This window comes from Nyctereutes procyonoides, unplaced genomic scaffold (assembly GCF_905146905.1).
Source record: "Nyctereutes procyonoides isolate TBG_1078 unplaced genomic scaffold, NYPRO_anot_genome, whole genome shotgun sequence".
In the NCBI taxonomy this organism is placed as follows: Eukaryota; Metazoa; Chordata; class Mammalia; order Carnivora; family Canidae; genus Nyctereutes; species Nyctereutes procyonoides.
Window position 1 is genome coordinate 18,316,845 of NW_026575032.1, and position 16,245 is coordinate 18,333,089.

Here is a 16,245-nt window from a genome sequence, read left to right on the forward strand (position 1 = left end):
ACATGATCGCGGATTTTAGTATTTTTTATAGAGCAAATAGAGATTAATTTTTTTCCATAGCAAAGTGGGTTGGAATTTTTATTTATTTGTTTTTATTTATTTGTTTGTTTATTTATTTATTTATTTAATGTTTTTATTATTATTTTATTTATTTATTTTTTATCGTTGATGGTTTGGGAAGCATTCGTTCACCTTGGTAAGGCAGGACGGGAGACACTGCGTTTCTGATTGCTGCCCAGCTTCCTGCTCAGGCGGCCTTGTTCAGAGGGAAGCTTCGGGGGAAATTCGCCTTTTGGGTTTCACGTGCCCTGGTTTCAAGAGGCCGGAGCCCCCACACGCGGCCACCCACGTCTGCGCCTCCCTACCCGGTGGGCATGCCTTGCAGTGAGAGCCGCGGGGAGCAAGTGGGAACTGGGACGCGCGGGGACGTAGAGGCCCGGGCATTGGGTCCGCAGCCGTCGGGAGGCCGCTGGGTCAGGTGGCCGCTGGGGTCCAGACTGAAGGAAGTGTGGCAGCCTGCTTGCAAGCCCGGATGACCTCCAGGAGGGGGAAGCTGACCGAGAGGCCCCCCACCCCGCGCTCCGTGCCGCCCGCGGGCCTAGGGCTGATGCTCCCTGGGCACCGGCTAGCGAAGAAGCCGAGGGTCGGAGCCCCCCGGGCCCTGCGGTAAATGTGCCCTTCAGGCCGCGTGCCCAGGAAGCTGGCACTTGCCACCGTTTCGCTCTTTCATGGCCAAATAATTTTTCAGTAAACCCCTAGGAATCTTTTAGTGAATGTCTTTTTTTTTTTTTTTGCTCCTACATGAGTCTTTTTGGATTTTCAGAAGTGATTCTCTTCCTTTACTCCATCCCAAATAGGGCGGGATCGCCGACGACCTACACTTGTACTAAAATGGATTTTAAAATAGGTCGTGCCAGAGCGCGATTGTGTCTACGGTCTCACGGTCACGGTCGGATCGAGTGATTCGGTGATGAAATGCCGCGTGTCCTCCATTCCTGAGTGTCGTTTGTGACCGTGCCGGGCTCGGGCCACGTTCTCCGTGAGGGATGAAGGGCCGCTGGCAGGGGGGTCGGGGGACGGTCCTCTCCGGGAGAAAGCGTCCCCGTGCAAGGTCGCGGCCCGGCCCAGAGGCAGCCTGTCGGCGACCTGCCCACCTCGAGGGCCGTCCGGCCTGGCGGCTCGCTGGCCTTACTTCTCCCTGTGCCCGGTTGGCTCCCTCCCGGCCCCGCAGCTCCTCATCCTAAGGACCCTGCTCCGTCCGGGGCCTGCACGTACCCCTGTCAGTCCCCTCGCCTGGGACCCGCCGAGAAACCCCGACGATTCCTTAAGCAGCACAATCTGCTTCATCAGAGCTTCTCTGAGGACGAGGACGGAGGTAATTTATAAGCTGTGACCCTGTTTCAGAAACGTTCGTGTTGAAAGCCGAGCGGCTTCCGTTCCAGGAGACGCGCCCCCAGAGCCCGTGAGAGCCCCCTCGCGTGCCGCGTGGCCGCCTTGGCTGTGACCGTGACCCGAAGCCACCCGAAGCCTGTCACTGCAGCCACGGCCTGGACAAAGGTCAGAGATGGCTCCTCGCCCTCCTCCCTGCAGCTCCCCCCGGCCCGGCCCCGGCACCGGCCGTGCACCTGCCTTCTCCTGTGTGCGCCCGAGCCTTGCCCCCCACTCACCCCCCGCCCCGCAGACGGGCCATCTGCACCCCAGGGAGTCGGTCCCCTCCGTGGGGCCCTGCCCGCGAGTGGCCTGCAGGAGGGACCTCGCCGCCGGCGCCTGTGGACCTGGAGGCGCAGGCCGGTCACCTGAGCCCGACCCCCTTCCCCTCCTCGGGCAGCCACCCGCCAGCTGTGGGGGGCTCCCCGTGGGGCTGTTCCGGAGCCGCCCCCCCGCCCCGCGCAGCTCGGGTCCCCACGCGGCCTTCCCTGCGGTGCCCCCTGCTTTCCGCCTGCACCTTGCTGCCTTGGCAGGTGCTGTCCCCTGCGGCGTGACCTGTGGCGGGGGGGACAACCTACGGCAGGTGGGGGCGACCTACGGCAGGCCTAGCGCACTGCTCCTGCAGCCCCCTGTATTCCTCTCGTGTTCCGCCTCCAAACCTGTCGTGGCCTCCGCCCTCAGGTACTGGTGGCCCCACACTGCAAGGCCTCCACTTAAACACAAGGTCCCCTCCTGGGTGAGTGGGGTCCCCCCTGTCCCCCCTGCATGACACCTGTAGCTCCCCTGCAGCCACCATAGGTGCCACGCTGCGCTTGCTCCGCCGGGTCCAGGTGTCCGGGTGTCTGTGCGTCTGGGCATCTGGCGTCCAGGTGTCCATGCATCCAGGTGTCCGTGCGTCCAGGTGTCCGTGCGTCCAGGTGTCCGTGCGTCCCTGCATCTGGGTGTCCAGGTGTCAATGCATCCAGATGTCCGGGTGTCCATGCGTCCACATGTCTGGGTGTCCAGGTGTCCATGTGCCCAGCTGTCTGTCCATCCAGGCTTCCAGGTGTCCATGCATCCATGCATCCAGGTGTCCATGCGTCTGGGTGACCGGGTGTCCGTGCATCTGGGTGTCCGTGTATCCGTGTGTCCGGGTGTCCAGGTGTCCATGCGTCTGGGTGTCCAGGTGTTCAGGTGTCCATGCATCCAGGTGTTCATGCATCCGTGTGTCTGGGTGTCCAGGTGTCTGTGCATCTGAGTGTCCAGGTGTCTGTTCATCCGGGTGTCCAGCTGTCCGGATGTCCAGGTGTCCATGCATCTGGGTGTCCAGTTGTCCAGATGTCCAGGTGTCCAGTGTCCATGCATCCAGGTGTCTGGGTGTCCATGTGTCCAGGTGTCTGTGTGTTCAGGTGTCTGTGCATCGGGGTGTCCATGTGTCCATGTGTCCAGGTGTCCATGCGTCTAGGTGTCTGGGTATCTGGGTGTCCGTGCATCCAGGTGTCTGGGCGTCCAGGTGTTCATGTGTCCAGGTGTCCGGGTGTCCATGCATCTGGGTTTCCAGATGTCTGGGTGTCTGAGCGTCTGTGTGTCCAGGTGTCTGGGTGTCCAAGTGACTGTGCATCCAGGTGTCTATGCATCCACGTGTCTGGGTGTCCGTGCATCTACTTGTCCAGGTGTCCGGGTGTCCAAGTGTCTGTGCGTTTGGCTCTCTGTGCGTCCAGGCGTCCAGGTGTCCGGGTGTCCATGTGTCCAGGTATCCAGGTGTCCGTGCATCTGGATGTCTGGGTGTCCGGGTGTCTGTGCATCTGGGTGTCCGGGTGTCCATGCATCCGGGTGTCCCGGTGTCCGGGTGTCCTGGTGTCCGGGTGTCCGGGTGTGCAGGTGTCCGGGTTTCTGTGCATCTGGCTGTCTGTGTGTCTGGGCATCCAGGTGCCCGGGTGTCTGTGCGTCCGGGTGTGCAGGTGTCTGGGTGTCCGGGTGTCCAGGTGTCCATGTATCCGGGTGTCCGTGCATCCAGGTGTCTGTGCATCCAGGTGTCTGGTGTCCATGCATCCATGCATCCGGGTGTGCAGGTGTCCGGGTGTCCATGCGTCCAGGTGTCCAGGTGTCTGTACATCCAGGTGTCTGGTGTCCATGCGTCCATGCATCCGGGTGTGCAGGTGTCCGGGTGTCCGGGTGTCCATGCGTCCAGGTGTCCAGGTGTCTGTGCATCCGGGTGTCTGGGTGTCCATGTGGCCATGTGTCCGGGTGTCTCGGCGCCACGTCCTCAAGAACCGTTGCCGGCGCTGCTGGCAACTTGGAAAGTGGCCGATGGCCACCGAGCGACTGAGGGGAAGGGCCGAGCCCTGATGCACCCTCTGGTGTGTGGGTGCGCACCGCTGGCCTGTGGGGGCGACCCCGCTGCACCTGCCGGCCCGGGGAGCCAAGGTGACGCCGCTCCGAGCCCTCGGTGCTCCTCTCCAGCTACCGACGCAGAAATCAGTGACCAAGGTGTGCACATGTCTGGAGGTGGGGAGAGGGCAGGGTGTGCACCCACGTAGCCCAGATGTTCGGTGTTCGCGAGACGTCGCCGTATGTCTCTTGTTTGGGGGGTATTATTACGCAGTATTGATGTCAGATTTTGGTGGCCCCAATCTTTCTTGATGAAGCATGATTTTCATATTGACTTTCTCTTTTATACTCAAAGTATCATCTTACATCTTTAGGTGGACAGAGGTTAGAAGTGGGCTCTTCTTTTATTAGGATTTTAATTCAGAATTGTTAGTGTCATTAGAATGATTCACTATATGAATCATTCCCATAAACCAACATTATTATGGGATCACATAATGTGGCAGGTATGATTTCAGATTTTTTTCACTTTTGAGATTCTATTTTAGGTCTGGCACCTAGACATCGTCGATCCAAGTCCCCGGCAACTTTCACGATTACCCTATGTGCTGTCCGGCGGCGTAGAACGTTCTCCTCCATCCCTCCCTATCACTGTGGCGCGCACGTATACTACATAAAGCATGATCCGTTGCGTTTTCAAATCTCCCCGCAGGCCGTGGTGGGAAGGAGGCCTCTAACTGGTCGGGCATTTAGTGAACCAGTTGTTAGACCACTGGTGGCTTGAAATCGGTATGATTGGGTATTTACACAACACAAGTTGGCAAATGCTGCGTAGCACCGCTTTTTCTTTCTCTTTCTAAGGTTTTTTTTTTTTTTTCTTAAGAATCAGCTTCATACCACAGTCCACAGTCTTACTCATTTTTGTATTTAAATTTCTCAAAAATGTCCTAAAATCTTTAATAACTCCTTGTTTTACTGTTAGTTTTTCCTTTAATCAATTTATGGCCATATAAATTGATATAAGGTGCTTGAAGTTTTATGCTTCTTTTATCTTTCTGTAGATTGTAACTTTAACCCACGTGTTATTATCCTTTGTATCGCTCGGTACGTGTCACTTGAAATTGAACTTTCCTGGAATTATTATCACTGTACTCAAATTTGCTTAGCATATCGTTTTCTGTTCTTTCACTTTGACACTTTCTGTGCCGTTTTATTTTTGTTCCATTTGTTATAAATAGCGTATTTTAAAATTTGTCTTTCTGCCTCTCTAATTTTAAATTCAATCTAAGCATCTGTTCTTTTGGAAAACAGACACAGTTTTTATCACATTTTTGGATTTGTAGAGGGATATGCCCTATGTCTAGACTTACTACTGCCACTTTACTTTGTATTTTTTACTTAATTTTTTCCTTTTCTTCCTCCACTGTCTTCTGTTAGATTACTCAAGTTTTCTTTGCCTTATTTTCCTTTTTTTTTTTTTTTTGGTTTGGAAATTATAATGATAATGTCACATTTAGGTTATTTTTTTTCCTGCAGTAAACTTTTATGTTGATCTTTTGCAATTAATCATCATGAATGTGTTTCACATTCTCCAAATAAAATAATAATCTTAGCATGAGTTTACTTCCTCTTCTTTTCCCACACCATTTCCCACATGGGGATTATCTGTACTTTTCCCTCCACGATCGCTATTCAGGAAAGCGCGTAGTAGGTCAGTTAGTTGCCTGGTATTGAGGTTGAGAATGTAGTCACTGGAAAGGGGCGCGAGAGGAATTTCTGTGATTATATATAGGTTTTATATCCATGTGTGTTACAGTTGTGGTGGTGATTTTAGATGTATACAGTTTTTATTTTTATTTTTTTATTTTATTTATTTATTTATTTCATTTTTTTTTGTATACAGTTTTTAGAACCTGCATACTGTCTACCTACCTAAAATGACTATATTTTATTATGCTGAACCTGTACCTCAATAAAGCTATTTTTAAAAGCGTGGAGAATGTCAGCGAGCAAGAAATCATTAGCAGGACATAGAGAAGGCCCGTTGGAGGCTGTGTCTCAAGGAGTTATGATGGCGCATTTTTCCCCAGTAGTGCTTTGTAGCTTGTGATTTGAAATGAGCAAAATCAATGAAGCAGAAAGACGGAATGTGGAGGGAAGTTAGGGTGCTGGTTAGGAGTACGGCGCCCCATTGTGACACCTGCTGGATCGGGAAACAGGTGCAGCTGAGAGGTCAATGGTCGTGAGAAAGGCAACAAGGCAATTGCAAACCAATGAAAACAACCAAACCCAACACACATAGTCCACGTGCTTATCATACTCAGCTAGTGTGCTCTTATGTGCTGGAGGCACAGTGGACAAGGGAAACTGGGTTTCCAATCACAAGGATCTCACAGTTTTACAAAATAAATAAATGAATGAAGCGGAAAAAAAAAAAAACCATGTACTTTAGAAGAACAGTGCCTTTATTTAGGCCCAAGTATAAATGTCAACCTGTTTTATGCTTCATATTTTTATATCCGACATCTTTTTATTTATTTATTTTTTGGACATTTTTATTTTCATAAAATGCATCTTCACGCTATTATTTCACATTCTGTGGATCTTACATGTTCTAATGTCTTATATGAAAGAGTGTTTTTTTTCTTTTGCCCTATTTCTTAAGTACTAATATCTTTCTAGATTCAAATTCATTTTCCCTTAAACTTTGAAGATTATATTGTCTTGTAAGTACCATGATCAGATTCATTCTGCTCTCGTTTTTTAAGTGAGTTGATTTTTCTCCATGAATACTATTAGCATGGTTTTCTTTATCCTGAAATCAGAGAATCTAAGTGTAAAAATACCACATTTTTCGTCTGTCCTCTTTATGCCCTTCACCGTGAAAGCTGGTGTCTCTTTCCAACTCTATAGCGTTCTTAAGAATCATTTTGTAATTATTTCCTCCTCTCCATTCTCTTTGCTCTTCCCAGAGTTCCATTTCAGTCCTATGTTGGAATTACTAGATCCGTCTTATAATTCCCAACTTTTTGTCCTTTTGTGCTCTAGTTTGGGAGAATGTCTTCACCCTTCCCAAGTGTTCTGAGTGCGGTACTTTTGGAAAGCGGGCTAGGGAAGCAGACCTCATTAGCTCTTCCTAGACAGGTTAGATATTATAGCTGTGCTATTCTGGGCAAGCTGTCCATTGTACCTGCCCTAGAGAATTATACTAGCTGGCATTTTTCAAAAACACTTACACAACACATTTTTCAAGAAGACTTGCACCAAATGATTAAAAAAAGCACGTGACCATATTGCTACGTGGAACTGTGATCAGAGAGTGGTAGGAGCCTGTATGCCGTCCAGCTACATGTGTGCTTCATTGTCTTTCTTAGATGATAAACTACATGAAGTATTTCTATATTCATTTTTTATAATACCATCTATTTAATTGATGCTTTTTTGAGTCATCGTCATAACTACGGTGTCCAAATTTTGGACCTTAGTCCAAAACACCTTGTGTTTGGTAGTATAGACAATTTTTTTAAAAGATCTATTTATTTTAGGGAGACATGCATGCACGTGAGTGGGAGTCGGGGGGAGGACAGAGGGAGGGGCAGAAAGAGAATCTTAAGCAGGCTGCATGCTGTGGAGCTGGACCTCACCATGCTGCGATCATGACCTGAACGAAAATCAAGAGTTGAACGCTTAACGGACTGAGCCCCCCCAGGCATCCCCTTGGTAGTGTAGACTAAATGGTTATGATTTGCTTTAGAAGCACTTAAGCATAATTAAGCAATTTGCCTTAAGTATTCCCCAAAACTCAAACATTGTTTTTATTTTAAAAAATATATATATATTAAAAATAGGTACTTTGTAAACCTTATATGAAACCGTATTTTTAAAAGAAGAGACGTCTTACTTAATCATTCATTTTTGTTGCTTTGATAAACCGTGAGACTTTCAGGCCCTGTTAATGTGGTGTGTGGCCTTTCGAGAGAACCACATACCAACTTCAGATCTTACATGAATTAATTTTTGAAAGTGAAAGTTGGGGCATCCCAGGTGGCTCAGCAGTTTAGCGCCGCCTTCAGCCCAGGGCGTGATCCTGGAGACCCGGGATCAAGTCCCACGTCGGGCTCCCTGCATGGAGCCTGCTTCTCCCTCTGCCTGTGTCTCTGCCTCTCTCTCTCTCTCTTTGTTTCTCATGAATAAATAAATAAAATCTTAAAATAATAAAAAATTTAAAAATAAAAGTGAAAGTTGTACCCATGGTAACATAGTCCCTTTTCTTAGCTTTACTACTGAACACAGATTGTGTTTAATGCAACCTTATATATTTGAAAATTTTATAATATCAGAGTCCATTGAAAACCGCTTAAGAGCAATTACTGAAAAAAAATGCTAATATCCTTCATGATGGGACAAAGGAAACATTTAAGCACATCACCTTCTTGGCTGTTTTCCGGTTGGGACTGATAAAGAGACTCCCCGCGAGTCAGAGGCCTGTTAACCTCAGCCTGCAGGTCGGATTTGCCACCTGGCCTAAGCGCGCTCGTCCGTCCGCCTGCCGTCTGCGGCCGCCATCCCACGGTCACAGCAGGGTGAGGCAGCTGTGACTGAGAAGCAAAGACAGAGGCCGACACACTCACTCTCAGGCCCTTCGGGGGAGACGTTTGCCAGGTCCTGCTTCACGCCCCACGGCAGCTTTGTCTGCTCTTCCCTGCCGCTGCTTTCTCATCATTAGCACATGACACCCTTGCCTCTGAATTCTCGGAGGTCTTTGCTCGGGCTCTTTCCTCTGCCAGGAGTGCTGTCTCTCTCTCTCTCTCTCTTTCTCTCTCTCTCTCTCTCTCTCTCTCTCTGTTTACATCTAAGATCTAGTTATTCTCTCAGATGTGACTCCAGGAGCACGTCCTCCATGAAGCTGTCTAATAAAAACAGAAAATCGGATTTCCTGGGTGTATCTTCATCATCCTCCCCCAGGTACTCTGAGGTCCCCCGGCTCCATCTTGCTGGTGTTTGCTGGCGTACACCAGCACGACTCAGCACAGCTCTCCACCCGTGCCAGGCCCACCTCTTTCTGGTAGTTGTCCGCAGCTGGAGAAAGCACTCATGTGCCAACTCCTCTTACTCTCTGACCATTCATGGCCCTGGACTTCCAATGGGCATGGCTCTCACGCCATACTTATATTTGTTGCTCTCCTGCTCACCCCAATGGCTGTTTCATATATTTTTTCCCGGTTCTCAACCCCTGACGGAGCTCCCTCCCCATCCTCACCATCTCCGAGGGTGACTTTTTGTCCTAATTCACCTAGAAAATGGGAGCAGTAGTCGAGAACATACACCGCCAAGCTGTGTACCACCCAGATGTTGCCTCTCCCTGACACTCAGCCTTCTTCCTTCCATGACAGAGGGTGACCCAGCTGCCAGCCCACTTGTGCATGAAATCTCATTCTCATCCTCACGTGCCTGTTCAAGAACATGGCTCCGGCCCCGGTGCTCTCTCTGCCTCTGATGTCCTCAGTGTTTCCCTCGGCACGTAGACATGCTCTTATTCCCCCCCACCGTCTATTACCTATTCCCACCCTCCTTTCTGTCTCCCTTTTGGAGCAGTATTTTGCAAAATATTGCCTGCACTAACATTTTATAAATCCCTTCCTCCCCTTCTCTCCTCCGCCCGTTTTGGGCAGGCTTCTGTCTCCGTCACACCCCTGAAAATGCCCTTGTCAGCATCACCTGTGACCACCATGTTACTGAGCCCACCGGTCAGGGCTCAGTCTGTGTCCTCCTTGGACATCCACACCTTTGACGTGAGCATCACTTCTTTTCCTGGGTGTAACTGTCATCGATTTCTAGAACATCACCCTCTCTGCATCTTCTCCCCTTTTTCTGGTCTTCCCTTTGAGTTTCTCTTTGGTGGCCCTTTTTTTTTTCTCTCTCTCTCTCTGACAAGTTAACATTGAAATGCCTTGGCCCAGGTTTGGCAAAACCTTGGTTTGCCTTCCCTCTGCCTTTTTCTCAGTGATCTCAACCAGTGTAATGAATCCCATATGGATTCCAGGCTCAAACCACTTTCCTGAACTCAAGATTCTTGCATCTAACTGCCTATTTGACGTTGCCGTATGGGTATGTACTAGACGTTGAACTCCACAGTCCAAAATAAAAACTCCCGATTGACCCCCTCCCTTCAAAGTATCTGCTCCGCCCACCGTCCACCTTGCTTCATTTGGCGGCAGCTCCATTTCTCAGGTGCTCAGGGCAAAAGACTTGGGAGTGTTTCTTTCTCGTATGTCTCACATCCAGTCTGTTGGGAACCCCTGTTGGTTCCACCATAACAGTGTTTCCAGACTCCAACCACGTGTCCCCATCTCTGCTGCCATCCCCCACATCCCCCCCACCACATGTCACCCACACTCCCATCATCACAGGACTCCTGCTTTTCACCTTGGCCTCCCAACCCCCCCCCCCCCCTGCCCAGCCTGTCCTTAACACAGGAGCCAAGGCAGGTTTTTAGAAAGATCGATCGGACGGTGCTCTTTACCCAAGGTGGTAACCTCAGGGCACATTCCCTTGCTGCCTTTCCATCTTGAATCTGGTTTTATTCTCACTGAACTCCACCCTGACCACCTACTCCAAAATGCAACGGCATCCTTCATGCCTTATTCTGTGTTTTCTTTCCCTGTATCACTTAACTCTTTCTGATAAAACATATAACTAACTACTTTTAATTTTTTTATTGGAGTTCAATTTGCCAACATACAGCATAACACCCAGTGCTCATCCCATCAGGTGCCCCCCTCTATAACTAACTACTTTATGTTGATTGTGAAGAGTTTGTCTTTCCCTCTAAAAGCAAGGTGATTTGTCCTCTGCATTCACTGATGTATCCCAAGGTCATAGAGAAATGCCTAGTGCATGGTGAGCCCTGAGTACACTGAGTGCGTAAAGGGCGGCAGTGCTGTCCTCCAGTCATTACAGTGCACATTAATGTGCAACATGGGTTCGCCCTCATTTTTAGCGTCTTTGAATAGGTGAATATGTTTACCAAGTTAACTGACTCTTAGCACTCTTTTTCTGCACTAAACCTTTAAAAATCCACCTTAAATATGTGACTCGGTGAGTGAATAATGAAACGAAATCAAGCAAAACACAGGAGCGCTGTGTCAGGCGGTGTCCCCTCGCGGGAAGGACTGTAGGATGGGTACAGGACGCAGGGTGCGGGTGGTCGTTTTCACAGGTCACTCCAACGTGGGGCCCCTCGAGCTGCCCAACTGCGTTCATTTGTCTGCCCTTCCTGACATCTTGCCCCGGGCAGTGATGTCCTGCCGCAAGCTCAGCGGCCACCCCACAGGGACACCGGGTCACAGGCTTGGAGGGAACAGCATATCTGCTTACGCTTGGTGAGCAGCTGGAGTGTAAGGCTGGGACTCGGTGTTTTTCTGCTCCTGGGTCCAGGCCCGCAGCCGGACAAAGGGCAAACCAAAGAGGCTGAGGCAGGTGCACGCACGCAGAGAAATGACACACGGGGGGCAGGCCAGGGTCACCCGCTGCTGCCCTGGCTCCCCACAAACACAGCAGGGAGGCCAGAGGCTGGCTCAGCCCTAGACCGGCCTTCTCAGAGCGTCCCTAAGCTGGCCTCAGCCGCTTCTCTCCAACAGGTATTTTGTGAGTCAAACGAGATCATGGGTGTGAGCGAGCTGGTGCCCTGCTTCACACAACAAATTTGAAAGACGTGTCTTCAGAGTGTCCCGGGAGCAGTGGCTGCTTCTTATCGTGTGGGGCGACCAGCTGCCTCCTGTCTGCGGGGCCTGCAGCCTCCTCCCCTGCCCCCGTGTTGCCGCCACAGGCATGGCCCCTGCCCCAAGCCCAGGAGCTCCCCTCTCAGAACCTCAGGGGCTTCGCTGGAGGCCAAGTCGTGTCCTCCACAGAAGGAGGTGGCCCGGGTTGAACGGGGCCACACATAGCAAGTACCTCGAGAAACCCGAGGGTTGCAGGGAAGCAATACTCATCAGGGAGCTACACTCGTTAATAATATTAGTTATGTCAACTGTCAACCTGGATTCCTGGTTCAAGAGCAAAGATTGTTTTACCTTCTCAGGTTTCTTTGTCTGCTCCCCCCCCCCCGCCAACACACACACACATTTCTAGAAAAACTCCTGGTCCGCAGAATTAGCAAGTGGCAGGCTGAATGCTTCCAAAGCTGCTACAAAAAAAAAAACAGATTCTGGGCAGCCTGGGTGGCCCAGTGGTTTAGCACTGCCTTCGGCCCAGGTCATGACCCCAGGTCCTGAGATCGAGTCCTGCGTCAGGCTCCCTGCATGGAGCCTGCTTCTCCCTCTGCCTGTGTCTCTCTGCCTCTCTCTCTCTCTCTCTCTCTCTCAGGAATAAATAAATAAAATCTTAAAAAAAAATACAAATTCTTTGCTGCTGGGAAATCACATGCATTCTGTTGTGGGTGGCGAAGCTGTGATCGTCCCTCTTCAGCTGCACCGGCCTCTGCTATCACCAGTTTGCTCAAAGCTTTCCAGGTGGTTTCCTACTGTGTTCCACCTGCTTGGCAGGTGTGGGCGCCAGGGGGGGGGGGCAGAGGAAGTCCATGGGGCCACAGGTGAGACCGGGACCCCCGCATGTGGGGTGACGGGCAGTGAAGCCTTCGCTTCGGCAGGCCTTAGTCCCCTACATCGTCCCCAGGATTGCTCAGCCTGAGTCAGTAGCTACTTTTACTTGAACTATGTGGAGTTTGGGATACGGCTCAGAAGGATGGAGGGAATTTAAGAGGCTTTGACAATTATTATAAGGAAGTTATGAAGTCTGGTGAAAACTTGAAGCAAGGAGATGACACAGACAAAGAGGATTTTTGTAGGATGAGAGTAATAAGGAGGGTTCCCTGTAATTAAGCTCATGCATACGAGTCAGATCATATGTAACAGGAGGATTCAATTTAATACGTTATTGTTGAAAAAAAAAGCCATTCCTGGTGAATATATTCTTACCATATCTTGTTTAATGCTTAGATAAATGCTAATTTTTTTCTTTCAAAGATTTATACATTATTTATCATAAAGTGATTGTCCAGAAAATAAAATAGTTTAAATAATTGAATTTGCAGAACTTAATAGCAGTGAATGTTTATGTCAAGGCTGTGGCAGATTGTGATTTTTGCGGTGCGGTCAATAAATACCTACTATTTTGAAAGGATAGCACAAGTAATTGTTTATATTTTATATATATCTTGGTTTTAATTTTTGCTTTGATGAAATGGAGTTGAATATGGGAGTGCGTATCTTCACATTCTTCATTGCCTCGAATTAGAAAAACTAGAATTTGTTACTTATGAAATTCTTAAATCATGTTTTAGTTAACAGTGACTTATTTCAAAGACTGAAGACAGCTGTTCAATGTCTGTAGAAGTAGCTGCTTATGTTGTAAATTAAATTAACAGTCTGTAGTTTATATGAAACCAGGTAGTTGGTTGTTTCTGCTGTTCGCTAATATGCAATTTTGGAAATTGTCAATTCAAGAACATGCTATAGTGGAAAGTGTTTGGGCTTTGTCATCAGACAGGCCTGGTCTCAACTCCTTGAACTTGCTGTGGGGCCTGGGCAGCTTACCCAAATGCTGCTAACCCTACCCAGTAGGATTGTTGTGAAAATCTAATGCGATATATATATATATATCAAAATCTCTCAATAGAGAGCCCATGAAAGAGTAAGTGCTCAATGAATATTAATTTCCTCCCTTTCTTTCTTCTGCTAGTCCACTTGTGTTTTTAATGGATCATTCCTTACCCTGGATTGTATTGTAGGAAGTATTCTGGATGGATGGCTGCTGGAAACCCATTGCCATAGCCAGCTCTTCTTCAATACTTAAGGATTTACCCTGCATTGAGTAATGAGAATTTCGGTAAGAAAAATTAGATAATGGTAGTATATGGGCTTTTCATAAAATATCTCTTGAATCTCAGATACTTCATAATAAGTTATATGACTCTTCTCCAGAGACCTTAAGATGTCACAGATCCCCGTTCATGTATGGATTATTCTTATTTTGAAAGTAAACAGAAATAGGTCTTCTCACTAACACCCTGATGTGCTCTTCGTGTCATTGTAAATGTGTTATTTCACTTGCCTCACGTTACTTTGTTTTTTGAATTTTCATCTAATCAATGAATTGTGTAGCCTTTGATGACAAGGTCTGGATATTATTCATCTCTTCAGCATAGACTACATGAAGCACAGACTCTCAGTGGTTAAGGTGCCCTCGGAAACTGTAAAGGCTTTGGCAATGTGAAAGAGGCAGGCAAAAGTATCAAAACTGAGGAATTCTAAGATAAGTAAATATGTTCCTAAATCACCGAGAAAAAATTCTTATATATCACTTATTAGGATGGATGGTATAGGGTATCTTTAGTTGGGTCTATTTTTATCCACTTTTAAAATGATATCAGTATATAATTAATTTAATATAGTTATACGAAATTAATATATAAGTAATACCCCTGTCTCAGTAACTCATGTTATTAGTCTGTGCTATATAAAATGTGTTGGACTATTATTGTCAACCACACCCAAATAAAAAAAATTAAAAAAAAGGGAATGAACATGTGATGGAGAATTTAAAGGCAATCAAACAAATACATGCTGAACTGTTAAAAAGGGGGAAAAAAGATGGGAGGGAGGATAAGGATAATAGAAACAAAATAAGGGGTGATTTAGTCTATATGTAAATTGCAAATATGTGAATTTTCTTAAAATTATCATCACTGAAATGCATCCACAGTAGTACATATTAAAGAAATTTGCACCTAGGAGACAGAGCTGGAGGTGGGGAGAGAGCAAGAAGGATAAATTCTGGCTTCACCAATTCTAATAAAGAGCTTGATAAATTTACCTTTTGGAATCTAAAACTATGATAAAATACTATATTAAATATCATTTCTTAACTAAAAGAGTTTTAACCACTTTGCCTGTGACTATATTTTTCAGAAACCACATTTGAGAAGTACTTCCATCCAGTGCTACTTGTGTTTACTTCTGAACAGTCATTTTCTAACTGAGGCTGGCATTCATGTCTTCATTTTGGGGTAAGTTTATCTTTCAGCATAAATATCATCAGTTAATGACCATGGTCATTGTTCCTCAGTGTCTTCTCTACTAAACTGGTTTATGTTCAGTTTGCTTAAATCTTTAGGGAGTAACTATTTGGGGTATGATAGAGGGCAGATTATGGGGACTCAGAGGAGGTTTGGTCAACACGGAGCATCTCTACATTCTGGTAATATTCCAAATGAGTGTTATACATAAGTTGGACCTCTTGGCATTTAGCTAAACTCGGAAATACGTTTTTTTAAATTTATTTTTATTTTTATTTATTTATGATAGTCACACACACACACACACAGAGAGAGAGAGAGAGAGAGAGAGAGAGGCAGAGACATAGGCAGAGGGAGAAGCAGGCTCCATGCACCAGGCACCCGATGTGGGATTTGATCCCGGGTCTCCAGGATCGCGCCCTGGGCCAAAGGCAGTCACTAAACCGCTGCGCCACCCAGGGATCCCCGGAAATCCGTTCTTTATTAATAGCTTAGATGACTTTCACAGCAGTGAAAAATAGACACTAGGGCTTGTCTGTGTTACTTTCTTTATCTACCTCTAGCACTGAAATCTCCCATCCACTGAGCCCTATTGTACTTCAGTTTGAAATGTTTCTTTTTTTTAGGCCTTTCGTTTTTCCTCCTAATAAACACTCATATGTTTCCATGCCTGTTAACCTTTTTCTTCTTTCTTAGATGCAGCTAATACACTACACAATTGGCCCAAAGCACCCAGCCTGTAGTTACATAATATGACCCTGTGCTCAGTTTCCCTTGCTCATGCCTTCCTGGTGTGGGCATCCGTAGATGTGTGCAGGTGCATCTTCCTCACAGGGAAGCCTAGTGTTGGTGCTCTCGCTTCCGTGCTAGATCCACTAGGGAGCAACTGTCTTTCCTCCAGCTTGAGGAATCGTTCTGCAGTCACTGGGTCAGTGTATGAGGCTTTTGTCTCGACGTTAAATTTCAGTTTTACTGAAAGGAGTACGTATATGACCATTCAGACTGGACTGGTCTCAGGCCTGTAATATTTATGAAGAGAGCTACTGCTCGCGTGGTCACAGTGTAAGCAGTGTGTGAGGGGAATTTAATCTGGGGCAGAGAATATTTACTATCAAAATCTGTGCATGAAAAAGATTGTTGCTTATTTTAAAAATTTTACCTATTTGTTGGGCTTAAACGTCTGAGGGAACCTCCACTTAAAGAAAACTAGCAATTCATTCAGAAACATATCGAGCACTGCCACACATCAGGTGCTGTGTTTATTCCATTGTGATAAACTGTACCAGGTTATTTATAAGTTATCCTTCCAAATTAAGTTTTTCTCTAATCCTTGTAGGTCAGTTCTTAAGTTAGTCTGAAGTGGCAAGGGTGGTACTGGATGTTTGGTGCTTGTATTCACCTACAAGTCTGTTGAACGCACGAAGGGAAGGATA

General features: G+C 47.3%; 1 protein-coding gene across 8 annotated transcripts in view; it reads left to right on the forward strand.

The window, feature by feature from the left end:
* The window catches only part of IL15 (interleukin 15), a 65,714-nt gene that overhangs the window by 39,230 nt on the left and 10,239 nt on the right, over positions 1-16,245 (forward strand). For 4 of the 8 annotated variants that reach the window (XM_055317123.1, XM_055317121.1, XM_055317124.1 and 1 more), the window contains 2 exons: positions 13,526-13,623; positions 14,706-14,803. In XM_055317123.1, the coding sequence (XP_055173098.1) occupies positions 13,612-13,623; positions 14,706-14,803 (110 nt within the window). In that variant the 5' untranslated portion in view covers positions 13,526-13,611. Of the gene's footprint in view, positions 1-1,404; positions 1,558-13,525; positions 13,624-14,705; positions 14,804-16,245 lie in introns of those variants that run through there. The other 4 variants (XM_055317120.1, XM_055317122.1, XM_055317119.1 and 1 more) reach the window with 3 other exon arrangements.